Here is a 23640-nt window from a genome sequence, read left to right on the forward strand (position 1 = left end):
GCTTTACACAAAGTGGAAACTCCATTAATGTTAATTGGCATAGCGCATGGGGAAAAAAATCTCTCATTTTGCTGAATCAATTTACTTAAAATTGTTATTAGAGGTCATGGTTGTTTGATATGAGTGGAAGGAAATAATTTGTAGCTGCTGTTATTATGATAAAACATGAAATTATCTAAAGCCTCCTATAATTTTCTAGCTATTTTTGAGCACATTTATTAATTAAAATGTAGAAGAAAGGTTTCCTTACTTGTGGTCTCACTGTTCATTTCTTCAAGTTCACTGTTAATTCCAACATCTATGGAATTCATTATTTTGTCAATCTGTGAGAAACAAAAGCCATATTAATAACTTGTTAGTTCACTTTTAGCATTGTATTTTAAAATAATTTCTAAATGACAGAAGCATATATTTTTGATCTTACTACTACAATACCACAATTAAGAGACTGACAAAGGTTTAAAAGGAAGCAGGCATTTGAGTTGCTTTTAAAAATATAAATTATGAAAAAAATATAAATTATGTCTCCCTTTCTTTTTTTTTTTTTATGTCTCCCTTTCTTGGATGTTCAAAATCAGATCATCCTTTCTTTATATTTCTTAAGATGAACTTTGTTTGGGTCAATAAGTTAGGAAACGTATTTTCTTTAAACTCAGAAGGAGATGGGGCTGAAGGTAAATTTATGTGAACATGTCCATTCTCTCAGGCATTCTTCCTTTTCTGAGAACATGCCTCTCTCTGACTAGTGAAGGGGGGGCTTCAGTCTATGGGTATGGCCATGAGAGCCAAGTTCTTACTAAATAGTTCGACCAGCCACAGGCTGATTTGTGACACGTAATGGCAAGAATCCAGGCATGAGGAAACACCTTAATTCTAAGAGATAGGCTAAATGTTAATTAATCTTGCTGCATTCAAAAAAGGATTATGTTATTCACGGAGCTAATAAATATAAGAAATGGAGAGACTTGAATTGACTATCAATCTAGTAGTATGGTATTTATAGGAAGATATGACTATCCAAGCTTTAGCCATTTATGATTTAATCCCCGCCCCCCCCCCCCATCTTCCTAGCAACCTGTGTAAGATAGCAGGTTTCAGAGAGGACAATAAGCATTGCTTAAATGTCCCATTTTGTTCACCCTGAAACAGATGCAGGGAGATTTTTTTTTAAAGATTTTATTTATTCATGTGAGACAAAGAGAGCGAGAGAGAGGCAGAGACACAAGCAGAGAGAGAAGCAGGCTCCAGGCAGGGAGCCCGATGTGGGACTCGATCCCAGGATTCCAGGATCATGCCCTAGGCCAAAGGCAGGCGCTCAACCACTGAGCCACCCAGACATCCCAGATGCAGGGAGATTAAGTGATTTTCCCAAATAGCTCAATTCAGAATGTCAATATCAGACATTTCTAGTTCTCAGAATACTATAGTGACCTTTTATGCTTCAATACCCAATCCCACTGGCACAGTTTTTTGAGGGAGAAAATGTAACATGTTAGAATGAAAGGCTAAGGGAGAGTGTGGTCCATTCTCTGAAGAAATTCAAAAGCCAAAAAAAAAAAAAAAAAAAAAAGAAATTCAAAAGGCAAGGAACTTCATTATTTTATGATGTGGTCCTCCTTAAGGACAAAGGATGATATTTCATAACTTTGGAAGGGCACTTACTTTCTGAGTAATTCTATAAAATGAAAGACTTTGTCTTTAAGTAGAGCTTAAGTTGGTGATATCTGACCTCAACATATTTTTCTTTAATGTCTCTTTGATAATTGTATAAGGGAAATAATAAGTAATTATGGGGTTATTGTATGACACTTGTAGAAAAGCCAGGACTATATTTTTTCTTTCTTTTTTTAGAGAGAGAGCATGAGCAGTGGAGGAGGGGTAGAGAGAGAACCCTAGGCAGGCTCCATGCCCAGCACTGAGCATGATGTGGGGCATAATCTCACAACCCTGAGATCATGACCTGAGCCAAAATAGGGAGTTAGACATTTAACCAACTGAGCCATCTAGGGCACCCCAAGCCAGGACTATTCAGTTTACCATTAAGCTTAAGATTATAAGAGCTTTTCTGAAAATACAAGATACTTTAGAGACAGAAGATGAGCTAACAAAGAATTTAGCAACTAGCAAAATGATACAGAGCTGCAGAAATAAGAATATTTTTCTCAATTTGTCAGCTGCAGTGCTTGGTAGGACATAATGTGAACATTTCTCTTGTACCTCATAGCTAGTTATTACTTCTGCTTGATATCAATTTCTATGGAAACAATAGATTTCTCCACATGTGTGGAATTGTGTTTGTTTTTATACGGCTGTGAAATTATCATGTATTACCCCTAGAATCTTGCCCTTTCACTTGGAACTGTACGTGTCTCTTAAATCCTTTTTTTTTTTTTTTTGCCTCTGAAAGACTTTAAAGAACTGAAAACCCTTCCCTCAAACCTCCCTTGCTCCAAAGTCTTTATAAAAAAAACAACAAGAACAAGTCTTACTTCTTCCCATTCAGAAGTGAAGGATGGTGTTCTTTCAGAATTCCCTTTAGAACTATGTTCAGCAGTTGAAGATTCACTCCAGTTAACTCTTGATGTTTTCTCAGTCGAAGGGTATGCAATGAGATCAGAATCCGATTTAGACACATTTTTGGATAAATGCATGTCAATCAGGGCTTTTGGCAATGACCTTATTCTCCCCAAGGTACAGGCCCTCTCCACAAATCCTCCTGTGTTCACAATCCATTGGTCCCCATTCCGGGATCCACTCCTAGTTGTTCTTGTGCCAACAATGGTATGGTTTTCAAGTTGGTTGCTTTTTTTGTGAAAAATCGTCCTACTGACCACTTTGGGTTTAATTTTCTTTACTACGGTTTCTGAGTTATTTGCTATTGGAGACTTCTTGAAAGGCAAAGGACTATTTGCCAAACTGACTTCATCTTGTCCCACTTCATGTTCATCTCTTTTCCCATAGAGGTGAAATGGATTTTCAGGGGACTCACAGGCTGGAGAGGATCCATGGAGAAGGCCTGCAAATTGTCCAGGATCATATTCTTTTGGAGGATCACTCTCCTCCTGTTGAGAAGGGTCATCTGCAAAAGAGAGGAAGGACATCAGGATGATTGTTTATAAGGACTCCAAAAGCCCTGATACAGTAGCAGTGCCTTTTCAAACTTGTGCAATATCCAGACATTTCATCTGTTGGCACAATGATATCCTCACTTTATGAAACACCCTACAGTACCATTTATAAAATGAATTTGTGTGTGTTCATGTGTGTGTATGAACCAGATCTTCCTGACATACCTCAGGGTACATTTCAAAAATATGAATTAGGTATTAATTGAGTAATTGTATACTGTTCTTCCTTGTCCCCAGAGCACATATTATATATTGAATAACAAAATTGCGTTTTCTTTTTTTTTTTTAATATTTTATTTATTTATTTAGGATAGTCACAGAGAGAGAGAGAGAGGCAGAGACACAGGCAGAGGGAGAAGCAGGCTCCATGCACCGGGAGCCTGACGTGGGATTCGATCCCGGGTCTCCAGGATCGCGCCGTGGGCCAAAGGCAGGCGCCAAACCGCTGCGCCACCCAGGGATCCCCACAAAATTGGGTTTTCTTAAACTGAAATACCCATGTCCAAACCTTCACAATAAAAGAATCTTTGTGCAGGACATCAGGCAGGTAAATCAAGATCATACATAATGACATCCCTTTGCCCTTCTCCCAGCAAATAAATTCAGAAATAAAATCTTGAAAAGAAGTATAAATAGAAGTAATTTAAGGTTTAGATTAAGAAGTAATTTAATAATATTGATAATATTTCTTTAATTATAAAAAATAATTCTATAAATTATATAATTTAGGCAAAAAGGATTTGTTCAGGCTTAACATAGGCAAACAATGCAATCCATAATATCACTAAAAAGTGAGACTCTTTTACAAGAAACAAATGTTGAGCTATTAACACAAAGCTATCTTTTTCTTTCTTCTCTGAAATACCATTAGTTATTTTTTTATTTCTTCAGATCTTTGAAAGTGTAATGCAGAAAAGGAAGAATTTATTGCTTTGTAATTTTTCCTAGGATAAAACATAAATGTTCTCTGAGACTTAAAATATACCATGCTTTTTTATGAACTAATTGGTCTTTTAAAGATATACTATGTAAAACCCTGGCCAAAGAACTTTGCAAAGGACGTCAGTATACTTTTTTGATCTGCCACAATCATAAGTTAAATTACCTGATAAACTCATAACCCAATCTTGTGAAAGAGTAAAAAATAGCCAATGTGGTGGATAATAACAACAAATTCAAAGTTGACTTGCTGACTTACACTTTAAGTATGTTGATTATTACTATGAATCCTAAACACTAAAGTTTTCATAAATTAACAAGTAACATTTAACACGTATGTGCTATTTAATAGGCACTAAATTAGGGGTTACATTTACAAGATCTCATTTGATCTGCATAACAATCCTGTGAAATGATTAATAATAATTATTATTATATGATAGAAAGATATAGCCAGAATATTGTATTTACATATTTAAACAAATTGGCAACCATAATAAGTCTCAATAGATATTTGGCCAGAGGATGCTACACACAAATCAACTTTCTTTCTTGCAGTTTGATCCCAATTCCCTATTTCTCCCTAGGAGCTGATTGAGGCAGGTTTTTTGCATATCACTAGACCCTAACTGTTTGGATTTCCAAGCAGAAGATGTCCCCTTGCTCCAACCTTGTCATAATGATATCTGGAGATAGAAGAAAGAAGAGTGCTGGAAAGAGAGGTCCAAAAGACAACAATCTAAAGGAGGAACATTCTGTGCCCACCAAGGACTATAATAATCTCTCTGTCTTCCCACAAAAACTGCATCCCCTTCCAGTGTAGCAACACTACGCCCTTGATAATAACTCTTCTGTCCTTCCCTCATGACAGAGGCTCTTTTAGGGGTACAATAGTGAGTGGAGAGTGAGTGAAGGTAGCTCTGAACTCTCTCTAAAGCTAGAGTTTATGGCCCATGATATCCATTTTTTGCAAGTAAAAAATGAATACTTAAACACCTTAAGTTGCTGAAGTTTCTCTAGCTGGTAAGCGGTTGAGATTCAAACTAAAATCTATCAGATTCCCATATCCACTGGCCTGGAAAATATATTACTATTTAGATAAAAGAACAATTTAGGGTTCAAAGACAAGCAAGTATATTCTTTGTGGGAGGGGCATGTTTCTTCTGTTTATGACTGTTCCTGGAATTTGGGATAAATGAACTAAAAAAGGCTTTTTTGGGGTTTCTGTTTTGTTTTGTTTTGTTTTTGCCTCCACGGAAGCAAGAGGATACCAAGAGGAAATGAAACTTGGCATTCTGTTCCAACATATTTTTTCTTTTTTCTTCCCATGCTACTTGGATCCATAATGCTTTACAACATAAGTTGATATGGATGACAGTAATGGGTAAGTAATGTAAAAAGAAAGAGGAATTAAAAAATAAGGAAGTTTCGAATTTTACTTTGAATGTTGCTAAAGAAGGCTAAAGCATTTCATTATGAAAAGAAAATAGAAAATAATCAGCCTATTTCATGAAAAGGATTCTGTAAATCTCAGTCAAGAGGTTTTTGACCATAATCATGATAAATGAGAGTTTTAGTGGAATAATGTTATTTAAGTTTTCTGTGAATATTGTTATTAGGTTATCATCCCCTCAGTGGTTTCACTAAAATGACTATAATCACAACCTCAAAATGCTTTATATTGTCCAAGTCCTCTAGTGATAAGCAGTCACTTCCCTAAGTAAAAGAAAATTTAGTTATTAGCATATAAGCTTTGTCTTTTGAATAATAGTTCTTAGCATCATGATAGTTGTTAAGTTGTCAAAAGCAACTATTACTTGCTTATTTCAGTGGCCAAACTCTAAGGATTACTCAAATCAAAGAGAATGTGAAGTTGATATAAAACCTCCTGAGATGCTTGTTTGGTGGATTGATGGCAAGTTATGGCCACAATATGCAAGGATTCCCTGTAGCCACACCCTGCTCTGTATCCATTCCTCCCATGGAACTCTGGGTTTGGCCATTTGTCTTGCTTTGGCCACTGGGAAATTACAAACATATAAGCAGAGACTTGAAAAGTACTTGTGTACTTGCTGCTGTTGCAAACTTGCTGCCATGTGAATAAGCCCAGATTTGCCTGAGAGATGATGAAACACATTACCCAACTGTTTGAAATTGTAGGTTTTATTATTTTTCAGGTATGATGAGGCTAACAGATGAGGAGATAATTGCCATTGAAAAGGTAAATTCTTAGAGATTCCAAGAGGAGGGAGGATGCTATGCCCTGGGGCAGGAGACTTGGGGGAACACCAGGGTTAGTTAGGAGACAGAATGAGTGAGGGAAGAGGTGGGCCAGAGCCTTTATTGTGATTTCAATGTGAAGGAATGGATGAAACAAGGTAATCAAATTGAGGATTGGCTAATTTGAATCATTTTAACAGTTTCTAGAGTATAGGGATTATCCCTAGTTGTCTGATACCTCGTCCTGGTGTGATTAGACCAGGTGAAAGGTGGCTCACAGTGTGAAAGCATAATAAAGGTAGTGGTTAGGGTATGGCTCTGGATTGATTGGTTTGCATATGAAATCAAAGGTATGTTTACTTATCTCTAAGATTTAGGTAGCCCTGGGAGGGGCAGTTCCTCCAAGGTCAGAAAGGTCCCAAGATGTTAAAGAATCAAAAACAAAAAAACAAAACAAGACAAACCTAAAGTAAAAAGGCATGGTTAATACACCAGCCATCTCTGTCACCTTAGACAATAGCCGACCTTCTGACATTTGAATGAGGTCTTCCATGACCTACCAATCCCAGGACAATAAGCCAACTGACCACAGATGAATGAGAAAACCTAGACAATCTTCTCTGAGGCTGGCCCAAACCAGAAGAAAACATCCAGAATCATGAGCTATATAAATGGCTATTATTTTAAGTCATAAGGTTTTGGAGTGGTCTGATATTCCATAATAAATAAATGATTCAGCCTGTATGCAGTGTTCAAAGAAGAATTATACTTTGTTCAAAATACATTCTGGCAATGTTTATATTTTCACTTCTGCAAACAAAGATAGTAATAGTAAACACCTGTCAGTGTTGTGAAGACTTAATAAATATAAGTAAAGCAGTTAGAACAATGCCAGTGGCATAGAACACATTAAATATGTTTCTGTTATTACAACAATTTTTAATCTAAAGGGTTTCATTTACAAATAAATGTAGTAGTGATTGGTATGAGATATTCAGTGAAGATTGTTGTTTTGACATGGTAAATATATGAGATTTACTCCTTTGTTTCTGCTTGTATATTTTATTTTATTTTATTTATTTATTTATTTATTTATTTATAGATTTTATTTTATTTAATCATGAGAGATACGGGGCAGGAGAGAGAGAGGCAGAGACACAGGCAGAGGGAGAAGCAGGCTCCATGCAGGGAGCCCGATGTGGGACTCGATCCCGGATCTCCAGGATCACGCCCTGGGCTGCAGGCGGCGCTAAACCGCTGCGCCACCCGGGCTGCCCCTGCTTGTATATTTTAAAAATATATTTTGGAAAGAATTCTTGAACTTTTACTGTTTCTTTATACGTAACTAAGGCAAAGTATATAGATTAAACTGTTTTCATAACTTGTCTCATTTAATTTCACACTTCTCTTTTGATAAGTGGATATTTCATGCCAAGGTACAGAGCTAAATATGTGTGAATTCCAATCTGATAGTTACTCAAAGCATCATTAGCATTTCAAAGAAATGTCAGAGAAAGTATCCAATAAATAAGCAGTTCAATCTTTTTACTCATCTTTGCTCCTGATCTTTATCACATAAATACCTGAATAACAAAAACTTCCAAATTTCATGTCAAGATAAAAACAAATTATGGAAAAATGAATGATTTCTTCTTGTATTATAAATCATAAGTTTTGTCTATTGGACCATTTTATTCCTCATAGAAAATAAAAATTTTCTCCATTTCTAAGGATTTGAGCACTGATGGTGATATTAGTAGAAATTCTGTGGTGTTGGTTGTTATTTTTCCTCTCTTGTTTGTGATTTTATTTATTGGGGTCCTTTCTCTTTTTGATAAATCTGGCTGGAGGTTTATCAATTTTATTAATTTTCTCAAAGAACCAGCTCCTGTCTTCCTTGATCTGTTGTTTTTTAGTTTCTATACCATTTATTTTAGCTCTAATCTTTATTATTTCCTTCCTTCTGCTGGCTTTAGGCTTCATTTGTTATTTTTTATTTTTTATTTTTTTAGCTCTTTTAGATGTTAAGGTTAGATTGTTTATTTGAGATTTTTCTCATTTCTTGAGGTTGGCCTGTATTGCTATATACTTCCCTCTTAGGACTGCTTTTGCTGCATCCCACAGGATTTGGACCATTGAGTTTTCATTTTCATTTGTTTCCATGTATTTTTATTATTTCTTCGTTGATTTCCTAGTTGATCCACTCATTGTTTAGTAGCATATTGTTTAACTTCCATATATTTGTGATCTTTCCAAATTTTTTCTTGTGGTTGACTTCTAGTCTCATATCATTACAGTCAGAAAAGGTGCATTGTATAATTTCAATCTTTTTTATTTGTTGAGGCCTCTTTTGTGACTTTATATGTGCTCTAGTTTGGAGAATTGTCCATGTACACTTGAAAGAAATGTGTATTCTGGGTTTTAATGTAATGTTCTAAGCGTATCTATTAAGTCCACCAGGTCAGGTATGTCATTCATGAAAAAGAAAAACAAAGTTGGCGGTATCACAATTCCAGACTTCAAGTTATATTACAAAGCAGTAGTGATCAAAGCAGTATGGTACTGGCACAAAAGTAGACACATAGATCAATAGGACAGAATAGGAAACACAGAAATGAACCCACTACTATACGGTCAATTAATCTTCAACAAAGCAAGAGAGAATATCCCGTGGGGATGAGACAGTCTCTTCAACAAATGATATTAGGAAAACTGGACAAAAACATGCAAAAGAATGAAACTGGACCACTTTCTTATACCACACACAAAAGTAAACTCAAAATTGATTAAAGGCCTACATGTGAGACCTGAAACCATAAAAATCCTAGAGAAGAACACAGGCAGTAAACTCTTTGACATTGGCCACAGGAACTTCTTTTTAGATACGTCTTCTGAAGCAAGAGAAAAATAAGCAATGGGGCAGCCCCGGTGGCGCAGCGGTTTAGCGCCGCCTGTAGCCCAGGGTGTGATCCTGGAGACCCCGGAGCGAGTCCCACGTCAGGCTCTCTCTCTTCTCCCTCTGCCTGTGTCTCTGCCTCTCTCTCTCTCTCTGTCTCTCATGAATAAATAAATAAAATCTTAAAAAAAAAAGAAGCAAAAATAAACTATTGGGTCTACATCAAAATAAAAAGATTCTGCACAGCAAAGGAAACAATCAACAAAACTAAAAAGCAGCCTATGGAATAGGAGAAAATATTTGCAAATGATATATACAATAAAAATTTAGTATCCAAAATATATAAAGAACTTATAAAACTTAACACCTGCCAAAATGAATAATCCAACTAAAAAAAGGGCAGAAGACATGAATAGATACTTTTCCAAAGAGGACACACAGATGGCCAACCAACACATGAAAAGATGTTCAACATCACTGATCATCAGGGAAATACAAATCAAAACTGCAATGAGATATCACCTCATACCTGTCAGAATGGCTAAAACCAGCAACACAAGAAACAACAGGTGTTGATGAGGATGTGGAGAAAAAAGGAACTGCCCTGCACTGTTGTGGGAAAGCAAACTGGTATAGGCACTGTGGAAAACATTATGGGGTTTCCTTAAAAAGTTAAAAATAGAACTACCCTATTATCCAGAAATTGCACCACTAGGTATTTACCCAAAGAATACAAAAATACTAATTCAAAAGGGTACATGTACCCCAATGTTTATAGCAGATTATCTATAATAGCCAAATTATGGAAATAGTCCAAGTGTCCATTGACTGATGAATGTGAGATACACACACACACACACACACGCACGCACACACAATGGAATATTACTCAGCCATAAAAAAGAATAAAATCTTGCCATTTGCAATAACATGGGTGGAGCTAGAGAGTCTTATAAGTGGAATAAGTCAGAGAAAGACAAACACCATATGATTTCATTGATGTGGAATTTAAGAAATAAAACAAATGAGCAAAGGGGATAAAAGAAGAGAGAGAGGCAAACCAAGAAACAGACTCTTAACTATAGAGAACAAATTGATGGTAACCAGAAGGGAGGGGGGTAGGGGAGGATGGGTTAAATAGGTGATGAGGATTAAGGAGTACACTTATGATGAGCACTGGGTGTTGCATGGAAGTGTTGAATCACTATATTGTATACCTGAAACTAATATTATATTGTATGCTAATTAGAATTTAAATAAAAATATATAATAATGGGGTATGCCTGGGTGGCTTAGTCAGTTAAGTATCTGACTCTTGATTTCAGCTCAGGTCACAATCTCAGGGTCATGGGAATCAGGCTCCATGTTCAGTGGTGGTCTGCTTGAGATTTTTTTCTCTCCCTTCACCTCTACCCCTCTACCTGCTCTCTCTCTCTCACTCAAATAAATGAACAGATTTTAAAAATATACATTAATGAAAGAATAAAATGAACAAATGATAGCAACAAACAAAAAAACCACCTATAGGTGGTATCTTCAAATAAAGCAGGTATCAAAGAATCCCTGTGGTCCTGGAAAATGGAGGGCAAAACCAAATCAAGTGATAGTAGCAAGATCCAGGTCTGGCCATGAAATTCCCATTAGATCCTGATTACTGAAAGGAGAGGGCCCAATACTAAGCCAGATACTAAGCAATAGACTCTGAGAACAACCAGCAGAGCTTGAAAAAATTCTGCAAGAAGACAAAGGAAGCAGCTTAAGCTCTTGAGAATCTTAGGAATATCCAATAAAGACATGCTTTTAATAGAGCTAGAGATTTAAGCTGAAGAAAGACTTTCAGGGGCAGAATCCAAATTGAACAGGGTGAAAACATCAGAGACCACAAGGAGAAAAAACATTATATGTAAGGGGGAAGTGGGAAAGGCATGGGAGGCAGCAGTCCAGAGAAGGGAAACTTCTGTTCCTGAAAATGAATGTTTAAGAGCAAATGAAAACACATGAAAAATGAGGGAAAGTGAGATAGCTGGCATCCATACCTTCAGTGGAGAATGGGGGTTTGCAGTGATCCAGAGTTGAGATCAGGGGGCTCAAGCAGGTTAATGGTGGTGTCTATGTTTAGGGCAACTCAACATGGCATGTTGGGGTCCATGCAGGGTTAGGAGGTTGTCCACATATGGAGTAGCCCAGTATGGAGTGTTAGGGTCCAGGAGGTGGTAGGAAGGGAATCTATGGAGGGGAGTGGCCTAGCAGAAGGAGTCACCAAAGCAAGGAAGATATCCCTGCAGAGGGGGTATCTAGCAAGGGGTGTCAAAACCCAAACAGGGCAAGGAAAGTGTCCGTCCAGAAGAGACAAGTGTATGTGCATGGGGTGGCCTGGCATGGGATGTCGAAACTCGGTCAGGGAAAGGAGCATTTCCATGTGTGGCAATGACCTACTATAAGGTGCAGCCCCAGGAGGACAAGCAGGATGTTTACACAAAGAGATAAACTGGCATGGAGAATCAAATTTCAGTCAAGGTGAGAAAGATATCTGAGTGGGGAGGAAGTGGATCTAGGAGATTGGTTACTTACCGAGGGGTTGATCAAATAAGCAACTACATTAAGGACAATAGGAGCCAGTTTTCTCACTAAACTGTTTAAGGGAGAATTTTTAGATATGCGGAAGAAGAAAGCTAGAGTGAACCTTGTGATGTTGAATTGGAATTGGAGATACCAGTTTTTTCAAGATATATAGATAAAGATAAATGTAAATATGTATCTGTGTATGTATGTATTTACACATATATATTACCTACCTCTGTCAACCAAGAAGGCTGGGAAATCGAAATCCCAGTAGCACTAATAAAGACTATATTTGGCTTCTAAATATATTTTCCACTCAAATGAACAATGATCCATTGAGAGATTACTGGTATCAGGGACAGGGCAGGGAAGGCGCTAGATGAACATGAAGCACCTTGTGCCAGAAAGCAAAGAAGTACTCAGGGTGATGAGGCATGTTAGGAGGATAGAGAAGCCAGCTTGATGGGCTCCAACTGGTTAAACTGAGGAATATTTTAGGAACAAAATAAATAATGACAGCTAATGAGTTATAACCCATTGAATAAAATAGGAACTCATGAGCCCATAAAAATATATAAATAATTATATAAAAGTTTGATTAGGAATGGGAAATTTAAATAATTTCAAATGACCTCCCTGTAAAATACTTATTAATTACAAAGTGAAAAAAAGTAACTCTACAGTGAAGCATTATGGAAGGCACTATCTTAATCAAATGATCAAGGTGAACTTCACCAGTAATACAACAAATAAAAATCTTGTTCCACTTGATAGGATGCAATGAGAAAAACACAGAGTCACTTCTGGATTTTCCTGCCAAAGATGCACAACTAAAATCTACTCATGCAGAAATAGCAGATAAAACTAACTTGAGAGATATTCCACAAAATAACTGCTCTGTGGTCTTCAAAAGTGTCTTGAATGTCAAGGAAAGTCAGAGGAACTCTTCAGATGGAAGGAGACTACAGAGACATTACAACTAAATGCAATGTGGGATCCTGAATTACACTCTCCTTATCACAAAAATTGTTACTGGAGAAAGTAGGAAAACTTTTTTGAGGTTTGAGGAATAGATGGTAGTAATGAATTAATGTTATTTTCTGATTTGGTTCTGTTCTGGTTGTGCAAGAATGTATTTGCTTATAGAAAACCAGCAAGTATGTCCTAGTGTGGTGTAGGAAATGCCACACTAGAGTAGTATCTCGCTAAGTGTTGTCCAGGGATGCTTGGGGTCCCCACCATATTCTCAGGGGTCCCAGTAAGGTCAAAATAATTTTCAGACTAATACTAAAACATTTGTTTGCCTTTTCCACTCATTATCTCATGAATGTGCAGTAGAGTTGTTTAGAGGCTACCTGATGTATCTCTCCACAGTGGAAATGGGTGATGACTCTTCAGGTCTCATTGTAGGAATTGGCACACCATCACTTCTCACATCCACTGACAGGATAAAGTTATGTGTGTAAACCAAAAGTCAATGGAATGGGCATGTGAATGTACTGCACTCCAGCGTAACATGGTGGGAGAGGGAGGGGAGAATTGAGAGCAGTGATCACATCTACCACAGAATCTTTCTAGTGTTTCTCTTTTTAGGCTTTTTTTTTTTTAATTTTTTATTTATTTACGATAGTCACACAGAGAGAGACAGAGAGAGGCAGAGACACAGGCAGAGGGAGGAGCAGGCTCCATGCACCGGGAGCCCGATGTGGGATTCGATCCCGGGTCTCCAGGATCGCGCCCTGGGCCAAAGACAGGCGCTAAACCACTGCGCCACCCAGGGATCCCTGTTTCTCTTTTTAAAAATGATAGTTTCTCTAATTTTTGGAAAGATACCATTTATTAAGTATGTTTTTTGTATTCCAACTTTACTGAGAATTTTAAAGATGATTGAATATTGACTTTATATCAAATAGTTTTCTTCACCTATTGAGTTGATTATGTAGTTGTCCTCCTCTAATTCATTGATGCGAATAACATGTTTTCTTACGTCAAACACACTGGATGTTAATGGGATGAATTGGTCATAATGGATTTTCCTTTGAGGCCCACTAGATTTGGTTTGCTAGTACTCTGTTTAGGATTTTTGTATCTATGTTCATGAATGAAATATGTCTTTAATCTTTCCTTTCTTCTACCATCTAGTTTTGATATGAATCTGACTAGTGTCATAGAATTAGTTGGGGAAAATCCCCACTTCTTCAATTCTCCATGGCAGTTTGTATGAGAATAAAATGGTCTGTTTCACAACAGCTATATTTAATTTACCTTTAAAATAATCTGGACTCAACATATTATTTGTGGAAAGATTTCTAATTATTCAATTTCTCTAATAGCTGTAGGACTATTTGGGGTTTCTATATCTTTTTGAAGTTTTGGCAGGTTATAATTATCTAGAATTTATCTAACTTTCCCAGTTTTAAAATTTGTTGGCACAAAGTGGTTCATAATTTTTTCTTATTATCTTTTGAATCTTTTTATGTAACTGTAGCTATATTCTTTCTCATTCCTAATATAATTTGTTGGTACAGTCTCCCTTTTTTCTTTACTGTTCTTACTAGAAATTACATCTACTTTTAAGTGTATAAAATATTCTGCTCCTGATTTTGTTTATTAGTTTCTATTTCTATTTCATTTATTTCTATTCTTTACTATTTCCCTTTTCCTACCTTTCTGGTTTTTTTCTATCATTTCTTATAAAACTTATTAAATTTGCATTTAGCTCATTAGTCTTCAGTATTTCTTTTCTAATATAAGGATTTAAAATGTCTAAGTTCCACTTATGCTGTTTTCACCATGTTTGATATTTATATTTACATTTTTGTTTAAATATAAACATTTTTAAGTTAGAATTCGGTGTCTGAAATCATGTTTCATGAGTTATTTAGAAGTGTGTATTTATTTATTTATTTAAAAGATTTATTTATTTATTTATTCAGAGAGAGCGAGAGAGAGGCAGAGACACAGGCAGAGGGAGAAGCAGGCTCCATGCAGGGAGCCTGAGTGGGACTCGATCCCGGATCTCCAGGATCACACCCCGGGCTTTAGGTGGCGCTAAACCGCTGTGCCACCGGGGCTGCCCTAGAAGTGTGTATTTAAATTAGCAGTTTTATGGGAGTAGATATGGGAGTCATTAACTTAATTGAATTCTTGTCAGAAAATGTAGTATATATGAATCTGAATTCTTTATTTTTAAAGATTTTATTTATTTATTTATTTATTTATTTATTTATTTATTTATTTATGAGAGACACACAGAGAGGCAGAGACACAGGCAGGAGGAGAAGCAGGCTCCCGTGGGGAGCCTAATTCAGGACTCAATCCCAGACCCCGGGACCACACCCTGAGCTGAAGGCAGACACTCAACCACTGAGCCACCCAGGCGTCCCTGAATCTGAGTTTTTGACATGTATTGAAACTTGCTTGTAGCCAAGTTAAGATCAGTTTTTATCAATGTTTCATGAGAATAACATGTATTCTCTAATTGTTGGGTACCAAGCTGTATGTATTTTACTAGATTAAGTTATATATTGAGCTGTTAAAATATTCATTAAATGAGGTATATTGAAATCTCCCAGTTTTAGTGGACTTATGATTTTTTCTTCTACTTCTATTAAATATATGTATATGATGTGTATCATATGTGTAATTTTAAAATGCATACATTTATTTAGAATTTTTATATTTTCCCAGTGAATTGAACATTGTAATATTTCATAGTAAGTCTTTATATCCTGGAAAAACCTTTATTGTTGAAGTCTAGTTGGCTTGAAACTGATGTAGCTATACAACTTTCTTTGAGCTGGTATTTCTCAGGTAGAACTCCTTCCATCTCTACCTTCTGTGTGTGTGTGGGTGCACCCTTAGCTATAGATGTGTCTATTTTAAAGAGCATAAAGCCAGATTTTGTTTTCCTATATCCAAATAATCTCTTCCTTTTACTTCTTGAAATGAGAAAATTTATGTTGATTTTGATAATTACATATTTTGATTTGTTCTACCACTTACATTTTGATATCCATTTATCTTTCATATTATTTTTTTCACCTCTATTCCTTTTTTTGTTCTTTTTTCTCGTTACTATTTTTTTCTATGTTTTAGAATTTTTATAATTTATTTTTATTCTCTTGGTGCTTTTAAAATTTTACCATACATCTTTTAAAAGATTTTATTTATTTATTCATGAGAGACACAGAGAGGGAGACAGAGACATAGGCAGAGGGAGAAGCAGGCTCCCTGCAGGGAGCCCAGTGCGGGACTCAACCCCAGGACCCTGGGATCACAACCTGAGCTGAAGGCAAATGCTCAACCACTAAGCCACCCAGGTACCCCTTACCATACATTTTTAATTTATCAAAGTCTAAAGTTGAACAGTACCTTATCCATCTACTTCCTGAACAGTTTTAAGATTTTAGATCACTTGGAATTTAATTACTTGTTCTCTAATAAATGTTGTCAGTGTTATACTCATTTTCTAACTTTTCCAAATCAGATGTTAATATTTTATTCAGACTATTTTTATGAATTTGCATATATGTTTAACATCGTATTCATTCACTCTTACTTCCTCAAAATGGCCTGAAATCATTTTCTTTCTTGAAGTATTTCTTGAGATTTTTCTTTTGGAAAAAAATGTCTTGATGGTAAGTGCTTTCAGTTTTTAACTAAATGACTTTTTATTGCACTTTAATTTATTAAAAATAAGATTTTTAGGGGCACCTGGGTGGCTCAGTGGTTGATCATCTACCTTTGGCTCAGGGCGTGATCCTGGGGTCCTGGGATTGAGTCCCACATTGGGCTCCCCACAGGGAGCCTGCTTCTCCCTCTGCCTGTGTCTCTGCCTCTGTCTCTGTGTCTCTCATGAATAAATAAATAAAATCTTAAAGAAATAAGATTTTTAAAGTTCACAATTTTAGAGTGATAATTATTTTCTTTCGTATCTTGAAGATATTATTGTACTCTTTTTGGTTTCTATCATTTTCTTGATAAGTTGGCTGTCATTATACTTGTGGTTTTGTTGCTGGTAAGCCATCATTTCTACATGTGCTTTTTAAGGTGACTAGAAATCATTTATTGCTACTTCATTACTTGATCTTAATCTATGGAAGCTTGTCAATCTGATCAGAGAAGATTCCCTCTAGAGAGAGAATTTATATTTGCCTTCAGCTTCCCTTATTAGTCTTGACTCAGCCTCTCAGCTTTAACCACTGAACCAGGGTACAGTGTCCAAATAGCAATGCTATTATTGACATCTGCACTCAGAACAACATCGACTTTCTTGTCTTCTAATACACATTGTAGAGAGCAAAGCTTGTTAGGCCAGGCAGTGTCTAAAAGAATGTGTCCTATTCAGAATATATTTGTTCTGCTGCAGAAAGATGTCTCAGAGCACTTAATCTGCCATAATACTTTGTAGCAAAATGTTTTTTATCATAAAAATGTGTTCATTAAATTTTCAATTTAAAAAATCCAGTTTAAGGGTGCTGGGTTGCTCAGTCAGTTAAGCATCTGACTGTGGAGTTCAGCTCAGGTCATGATCTCAGGGGTTGTGAGTTTGAACTCCGCATTGGGCTTCACACTCAGCTCAGTGTGTGCTTAAGATTCTCTCCCTCTACCCCTTTTCCCCACCCCCACTTGTGAATGCTCTCTCTCCTTCTCAAAAAATAAAAATAAAATAGAAAACTCTTTAAATGACTTTACCCTACTAAATAGGTGGAGTTAATAATAAATTGCCTTGCCAAGCATGTTAGTAATGCATACTTTGTAATGTATGACACAATATAAAATCAATAAATAATCCTGAGTATTATATAAATGCAGAACAAGCTTACCGTAATTATGAGCTCAAATAAAGCAAATCCTTTTAAAAGTAAGATTCTCCTAAGATATATATTTATAAAGAACACAAAAGAAACTCATGGAGTTTGATAATTTTAAAAGCATTCCAATTACTCTATGATATTCGTAGAAAAGATAATCATGCAAAATAATCACAGAGTGTTTTGTATTTAAATCCTAGATCACCTAAAGAGAACAAGGAGCTAACCTTTGGTAGTGTACCCGGTCAACATGGCTCAACAAACTTTTAAAGGGGTACTGGGTCTTTTTTTTTTTTAATTTTTTAAATTTTTATTTATTTATGATAGTCACACACACAGAGAGAGAGAGAGAGAGAGAGAGAGAGGCAGAGACACAGGCAGAGGGAGGAGCAGGCTCCATGCACCGGGAGCCCGACCTGGGATTCGATCCCGGGCCTCCAGGATCGCGCCCCGGGCCAAAGACAGGCGCCAAACCGCTGCGCCACCCAGGGATCCCGGGGTACTGGGTCTTATCAGAAATATTTAAGAGAAATGTTATCTACTTTTTGTTCATTTATAATGTAATTATAAATGGTATGAGCTCACATGCTCTCCTATTATATTCACTTATATCTAAATATTAAGAATATCTTTTCTGGTTACCTATATACCAAGACAGAAGTATGAATCAAAGAAATAATAATGAGGCACAGAGGCAACTATATAGAGTTCATATTCTCTTAATTCCCCAAGGTCAAAATCAATTGAAGTTTCTAAAGATATGTGAAATTAATTTAAATAAATACAAATTCCATGCTTATTTCAAAAATTATAAAGGCTAAGATTGAGATTCCACACTAGGCAAGGGGGACCAACATTTATTATGCCTCTTTTGTGTTCAAGGTCATTCTATCTCATTAGGTCAGTCCTCACCTAAGCCTCTGAAGTAGGTATTCTTAACTCCTTTAAATTGATAAGGAATAGCTAGTAAATAGAAGAGACAGTATAGGATATAAATCTGGCTAGTTCAAAACCTGCTTCTTTCCACTCCATTCCAAGATTTTGTGCTTATGGTTTACCCCCAGAATTTCCTATGGCAACAGCACATGTCCTACTGAGACAGTATAGGGAAAGTAAGAGGAAATCAACTCCTGTAAAACCACTAGTCTCTGGCAATGGTTACATGTTTCTATACTCAGAGACAAATACCGTCTTCTGGGAAAGAGAACAAATGAGAGGTAACAGCCATCAGGGAGTAATGGTTGTCTGGGCAAAATTAAAGTGACAATTTAAAGCCCGCTTGCACAAGTATTTCTATTTTCCAGGAGCCCTAAAACAATGTTGGTCATGAAAAAAGGCACCCTGTGACTGTGTCCACTAAAAAGTAATGACCATAAGATAATGACCATGGGATTGAAGGACACTTCCCCATTCCCTGCCCCTCACCCTTTGGAAGTGTGCCTTTATAGCACTGCATGCTATCCCTTCAGGGACTGACATGCCTTCCTGGTTGGTTTCCTTGTATATAAGCTATCTCTAATAAAGTCCACCTGTTCCCTTTCTCTTGAATTTAGTGTTCATTTCTTTTTTTTTTTCTTTGTTTTCATTTTCCTTCCTTTTCTTTCTCTTTCTCTTTCTCTTCCTCTTCCTCTTTCTCTTTCTTTTAAATTTATTTAAGAGAGTGAGAGGGCACGAGCACACAGAGGCAGAGGGCAGACTCCTGGCTGAGCAGGGAGCCAGATGCAGGGCTCCATCCCAGGACCCCAAGATCTGATCCAAAAGCAAAGGCTCAACTGACCTCAATGTCCATTTCTAGATCATTGCGACTCATGAACCTGGTTTTGGTGATCTAGTAACCTTTGGGTATTTATTTGGATCACACAATTAGCCCCAAGGTCATTGCTCTGCTTAAGCACAGTATGGCCTTGGGTCCAGCATGCAGTAAAATGCCCTCCTCTAAGCAACTGAAGCTGCCTCTCTGAAAATGCATCCAGGTAAACTCTGCTCTTTCCTGGCCCCTTAGCCCCGCAACTCGGCCAAACTCAGTATTTAATGCAGAAGCCAGAGGCTGCTGGAATTCTGGCAGCTCCTGGACCAGAACAGACCAGGCTGTTTGGCTCTGATTTCAAACATTTATAATCTTTTCTCCTGTTCCCTTTGCTCAATATAGGAGAGAGGCTATCGGCCAATTTCCCCACCGTTTATAGCAAATCCCAAGGCTCCCTCGTTTCCAGCTGCTAAGCTGCCTGGGCAGCCTGTATTAGTAAATTATTGTATCTTTTTGGTAGAGAGCCTGATCCGTCTTGGCATGCGCTTGGCATTGAAAGAAGCTCCTGTTGCAGGCAAAGGAAGCGAGCTACATTCCCCCTTCCCACACGCCTTCCCTCTGTTACCCTCAACCACTAACCTCTTTGTTTCCCATGTATAAACCGAGTTCATAGGGGTAGTTTCTCATCTATCTCTGACCCCCTAGGGAGTTAGGGGTTTCAAAGGGACTTCTGTGCTAGAAGTCATTCCCATAGCCTAGAGCCAGATGAATAAATGGCCTATAGTGAATAACTACATTTGGAACCAAGAGGTTTTGTTTCTCTCTTACCAAAATGTATTTCTTTGTAATAATGAAGTCACTGTAACCATGTATTTTCCTAAACAGAAGAGACTGTATTGAGGGAAGAAAGGAAAGAACCCCCTTAACTCAGACTATTGTTTTAAAGTGTGGAGGTCCCAGTTTTAACTTATTTTAAAAAATGATTTTGTTTTTATACCCTCCCAACTGGTGGTGAAAGCAAAACAAAGGACAGCTCTGGAGGAATGAAACAAACAAACCAAAAAGTAGGCCTATAATCTTTAAATTTGAAAAGCAATTTCACAATATGAGAAGGGTGAAAATTATTTTTAATTGCTCTAAAATGAGTAATCACTCTGATTCGATTTTCAAAAGAGCTACCCTGAATCTGAACTCAAAAGTCACCCAAACACCCTCAGGAGAAGCTCTGGAATGTAATGTAGTCAAATGTATCCTGTGAGTTTTCTATTCCTGCAAGCAACAAGCAATGAGCATCCTAGATTTTTCTCACATGCATCCCAAGAGATGTCTCATTTCAAAAGAGCAGGAGAGTCATCAAAAGTGTAATCCTATTAACAAGACACAACACAGAAAAATATACAGAAATGGTAAAGATAAATTATATCCAGCAAGTTATGTTTTAAATCAACACTGCTGTTGCTATGGCAAGAAATATTTCATGTAAAATAAAATCCTCTATAAGGGTTTGGTGCTATAGCCATGGCAACGACAGGATGATGACTGCAGTACTGCTCAACTCTGCTAATGTTTCCATCTGACTCAGACAGAAGAACTAGATGTGCATTAAATGCATGTAAGATGGCCTAGAAAATCATCATTTATTGCTATTTTTCACATGATTTCACAATCGACTAAAGAAGATATTGCAGAAATAGCAGAAAGCCTAAACAAAGGATCTATGTTTTTTAGGGTTTCTTATGGTCATGGAAGCTGGAGAGCTCCACTTTAGCTGAAGTGTTGGTAAATGACATATTCAATAGCAAAACATTTCACAGCAGTTTTCAGGTTGGGGAGGGGCATCATGTAATTTTCCCCAAATAGGAAAAAATGAAATGCAATCAAATGGCAATTTCTACCACTTAAACACAGAAAGGGAAATATTAACTCAGAGTAAGAAATGTGGAAAGCAGTGTTCCAACTCTGCGGAAAAGAAAGCAATTCTAATTTCTCTTCTCCTAGCCTCTCCAATCCATTTCAAATAGGCTTTTGTTTCATATTCCTCCACTGAAACGTCCCTTATCAATGTCAGCAAAATCTCCACATTGCTAAAATGAACATTTCTTAATCCTCATCCTACTCCATATGGTATACAATTAATACAGATAATCACCCGGCCTGTATGAAACAGTTTCCTTTAGCTCTTAAGATGCCACACTCTTCTGGTTTTCATCCTATGTGCAGGCTGCTCCTTCTCATTCCATTTGCTCATTCCTCCTCATCTCCCCAGTGTCTAAGTGTTGAAGTGGCCCAGGGCATGGCGCAGTTGGCCTTCTTCCCTTCTCTGTGTACATTTATTCTCTTCTTAGTTTTATTCAGTTTCACGGCTTAATATGTCACCTAGACAATGACGACTCTTACATTTGTATTTTCTTTTTTTTTTTTTTAAAGATTTTATTTATTTATTCATAGACACACACACAGAGAGAGAGAGAGAGAGAGAGAGAGTCAGAGACACAGGCAGAGGGAGAGGGAGAAGCAGGCTCCATGCAGGGAGCCTGACACGGGACTCCATCCCGGGCCTCCAGGATCACACCGCAGGCTGCAGGCGGCGCCAAACCGCTGCGCCACCGGGGCTGCCCACATTTGTATTTTCAAGCTGATTTCTTCCCTTAACTGCAGGCTCGAATATCCAGATGCTTCCAAGTCATCCTCATGCCTCATTTTCTCCCACACCCCATCCCCAATTATACTGTGAATCCTGGTGGATCTACCTTTAAAGGATACTGACAACCTGTCTTTCACTCATCATTACCTGGGTTGCTGCAGTGGTTCCCCAGCTGGTTTCCCAGGTTCTACACGTATACCTCTTCAGACAGTTCTCAGCACAGAAGTCAGAGTAATCCTAGTAAAACCAAGTCAGCTCAAAACCCCTCTGCTCAAAACTCTCCACAGGAGACTCAATTCACTCTGAGTAAGAGCCAAAACACTTACAATAGTCCATGAGGCCATATGATCTCACTCTAATTCTGTAACCTAAGCTCCTAGTACTCTCCTTTTCATGTACTTACATCTAGCCTTCTTGTTTCCCTTCTATCACTTCAAAATATTAGGCATTCTTCTGTGCCACAATATTTATACTTGTCATAGTTCCCTCTGCCTGGGACTGTCTTCCATTAGGAAACCACATGGTCCCCTCTAACACACTCCTCCAGCGTCTATCACTAATGAGGCTTTACTTCATTATCTTCTCAATGAGGCTTCTGTAGATCATTCTATTTATTTTTTTATTTTTATTTTCTGATCACTCTATTTAAAATGGTAACCACTTATCCTTATCCCATCCCCTGCTTTACATTTTCTTCATGCCACCCATCAATAACAAAATTGGGTACTTTTACTTATTTATCCCACTCTCCTCCAACTAAGCTCCAGGAGGGCAGAGATTCTTCTTCTTCTTCTTTTTTTTTTAACTACTGTATCCAGAGATTAGAACAAAGATTGGAACATAGTGGATTATCAATATTCTCCAAATGAATTAAATATATTTATTTATTTTATATTTTATATAATATATATGATATATATTTATATAAATATATATATATACACATACACACACATATTTGCATGTGAAGAACAATCCTAGAGTGATATTCACCCCAATGTTAATAGTGATTAATAATAGGGGTGCCTCGGTGGCATCAGACTCTTGGTTTCAGCTCAGTTCATAATCTCAGGGTCCTAGGATTAAGCCCTGTGTCAGGCTCCACACTCAGTGGGGAGTCTGCTTGAAGACTTCTCTCCCTCTGCCCCTCCCCCCTCAAATAATAAATACATAAATCTTTTAAAAAATAGTGGTTAATAATAAAACTATTTAAAAATAAAATAATCTTTTCTATTGGTAAAAATGATAAATATTCATTATAGATATTAGCAAAACTAAAGAAAAGAGAGAAGAAAAAGACACAATTGCAAAACCTGACAATGATCATTTATGTGCATGTATACATAGATTTTGAGGCTCTTTGTCTATGGTTATATATTTTCCCCCAACAAAACCATGATCACTCTGTGTATTTTTTGTAATACTTTTTTTTTAAAGTTAAATATCACCTAAACAATGAGAACACATTTACATGTGTTATATTATTTCACTCCCACACAATTCTGGGGTTTTATGGTATTCCCATCTTACAGGTGAAGAGCCTAATATTTAGAAATGTTAAATAACTCCCTAAGGTTACACAGCCACTAATTGGTGGAGCAGCATATGAACCAGGTAATTGTGCTCTTGACTGCTAAACCATTTTGCATCCCTAAAATAAGAAAATTAGCATACTTACCTCACTTTTC

The 23640-nt window shown here is 37.0% G+C and overlaps 1 protein-coding gene across 15 annotated transcripts in view; it reads right to left on the reverse strand.

The window, feature by feature from the left end:
* Positions 1-23640, reverse strand: part of ANKS1B (ankyrin repeat and sterile alpha motif domain containing 1B) — a 1043873-nt gene that overhangs the window by 441830 nt on the left and 578403 nt on the right. For all 15 annotated transcript variants that reach the window (XR_012005947.1, XM_072773232.1, XM_072773224.1 and 12 more), the window contains exons 13-14: positions 2490-3079; positions 251-323 (exon numbers count right to left, since the gene is read on the reverse strand). Coding sequence is in view for 14 of the 15 variants with exons in the window: in XM_072773232.1 (XP_072629333.1) it covers positions 251-323; positions 2490-3079 (663 nt within the window). In the remaining variant the exon portion in view is untranslated. The remainder of the gene's footprint in view (positions 1-250; positions 324-2489; positions 3080-23640) is intronic.

The sequence above is a fragment of the Canis lupus genome, chromosome 13 (genome assembly GCF_048164855.1).
Source record: "Canis lupus baileyi chromosome 13, mCanLup2.hap1, whole genome shotgun sequence".
Classification (NCBI taxonomy): Eukaryota; Metazoa; Chordata; class Mammalia; order Carnivora; family Canidae; genus Canis; species Canis lupus.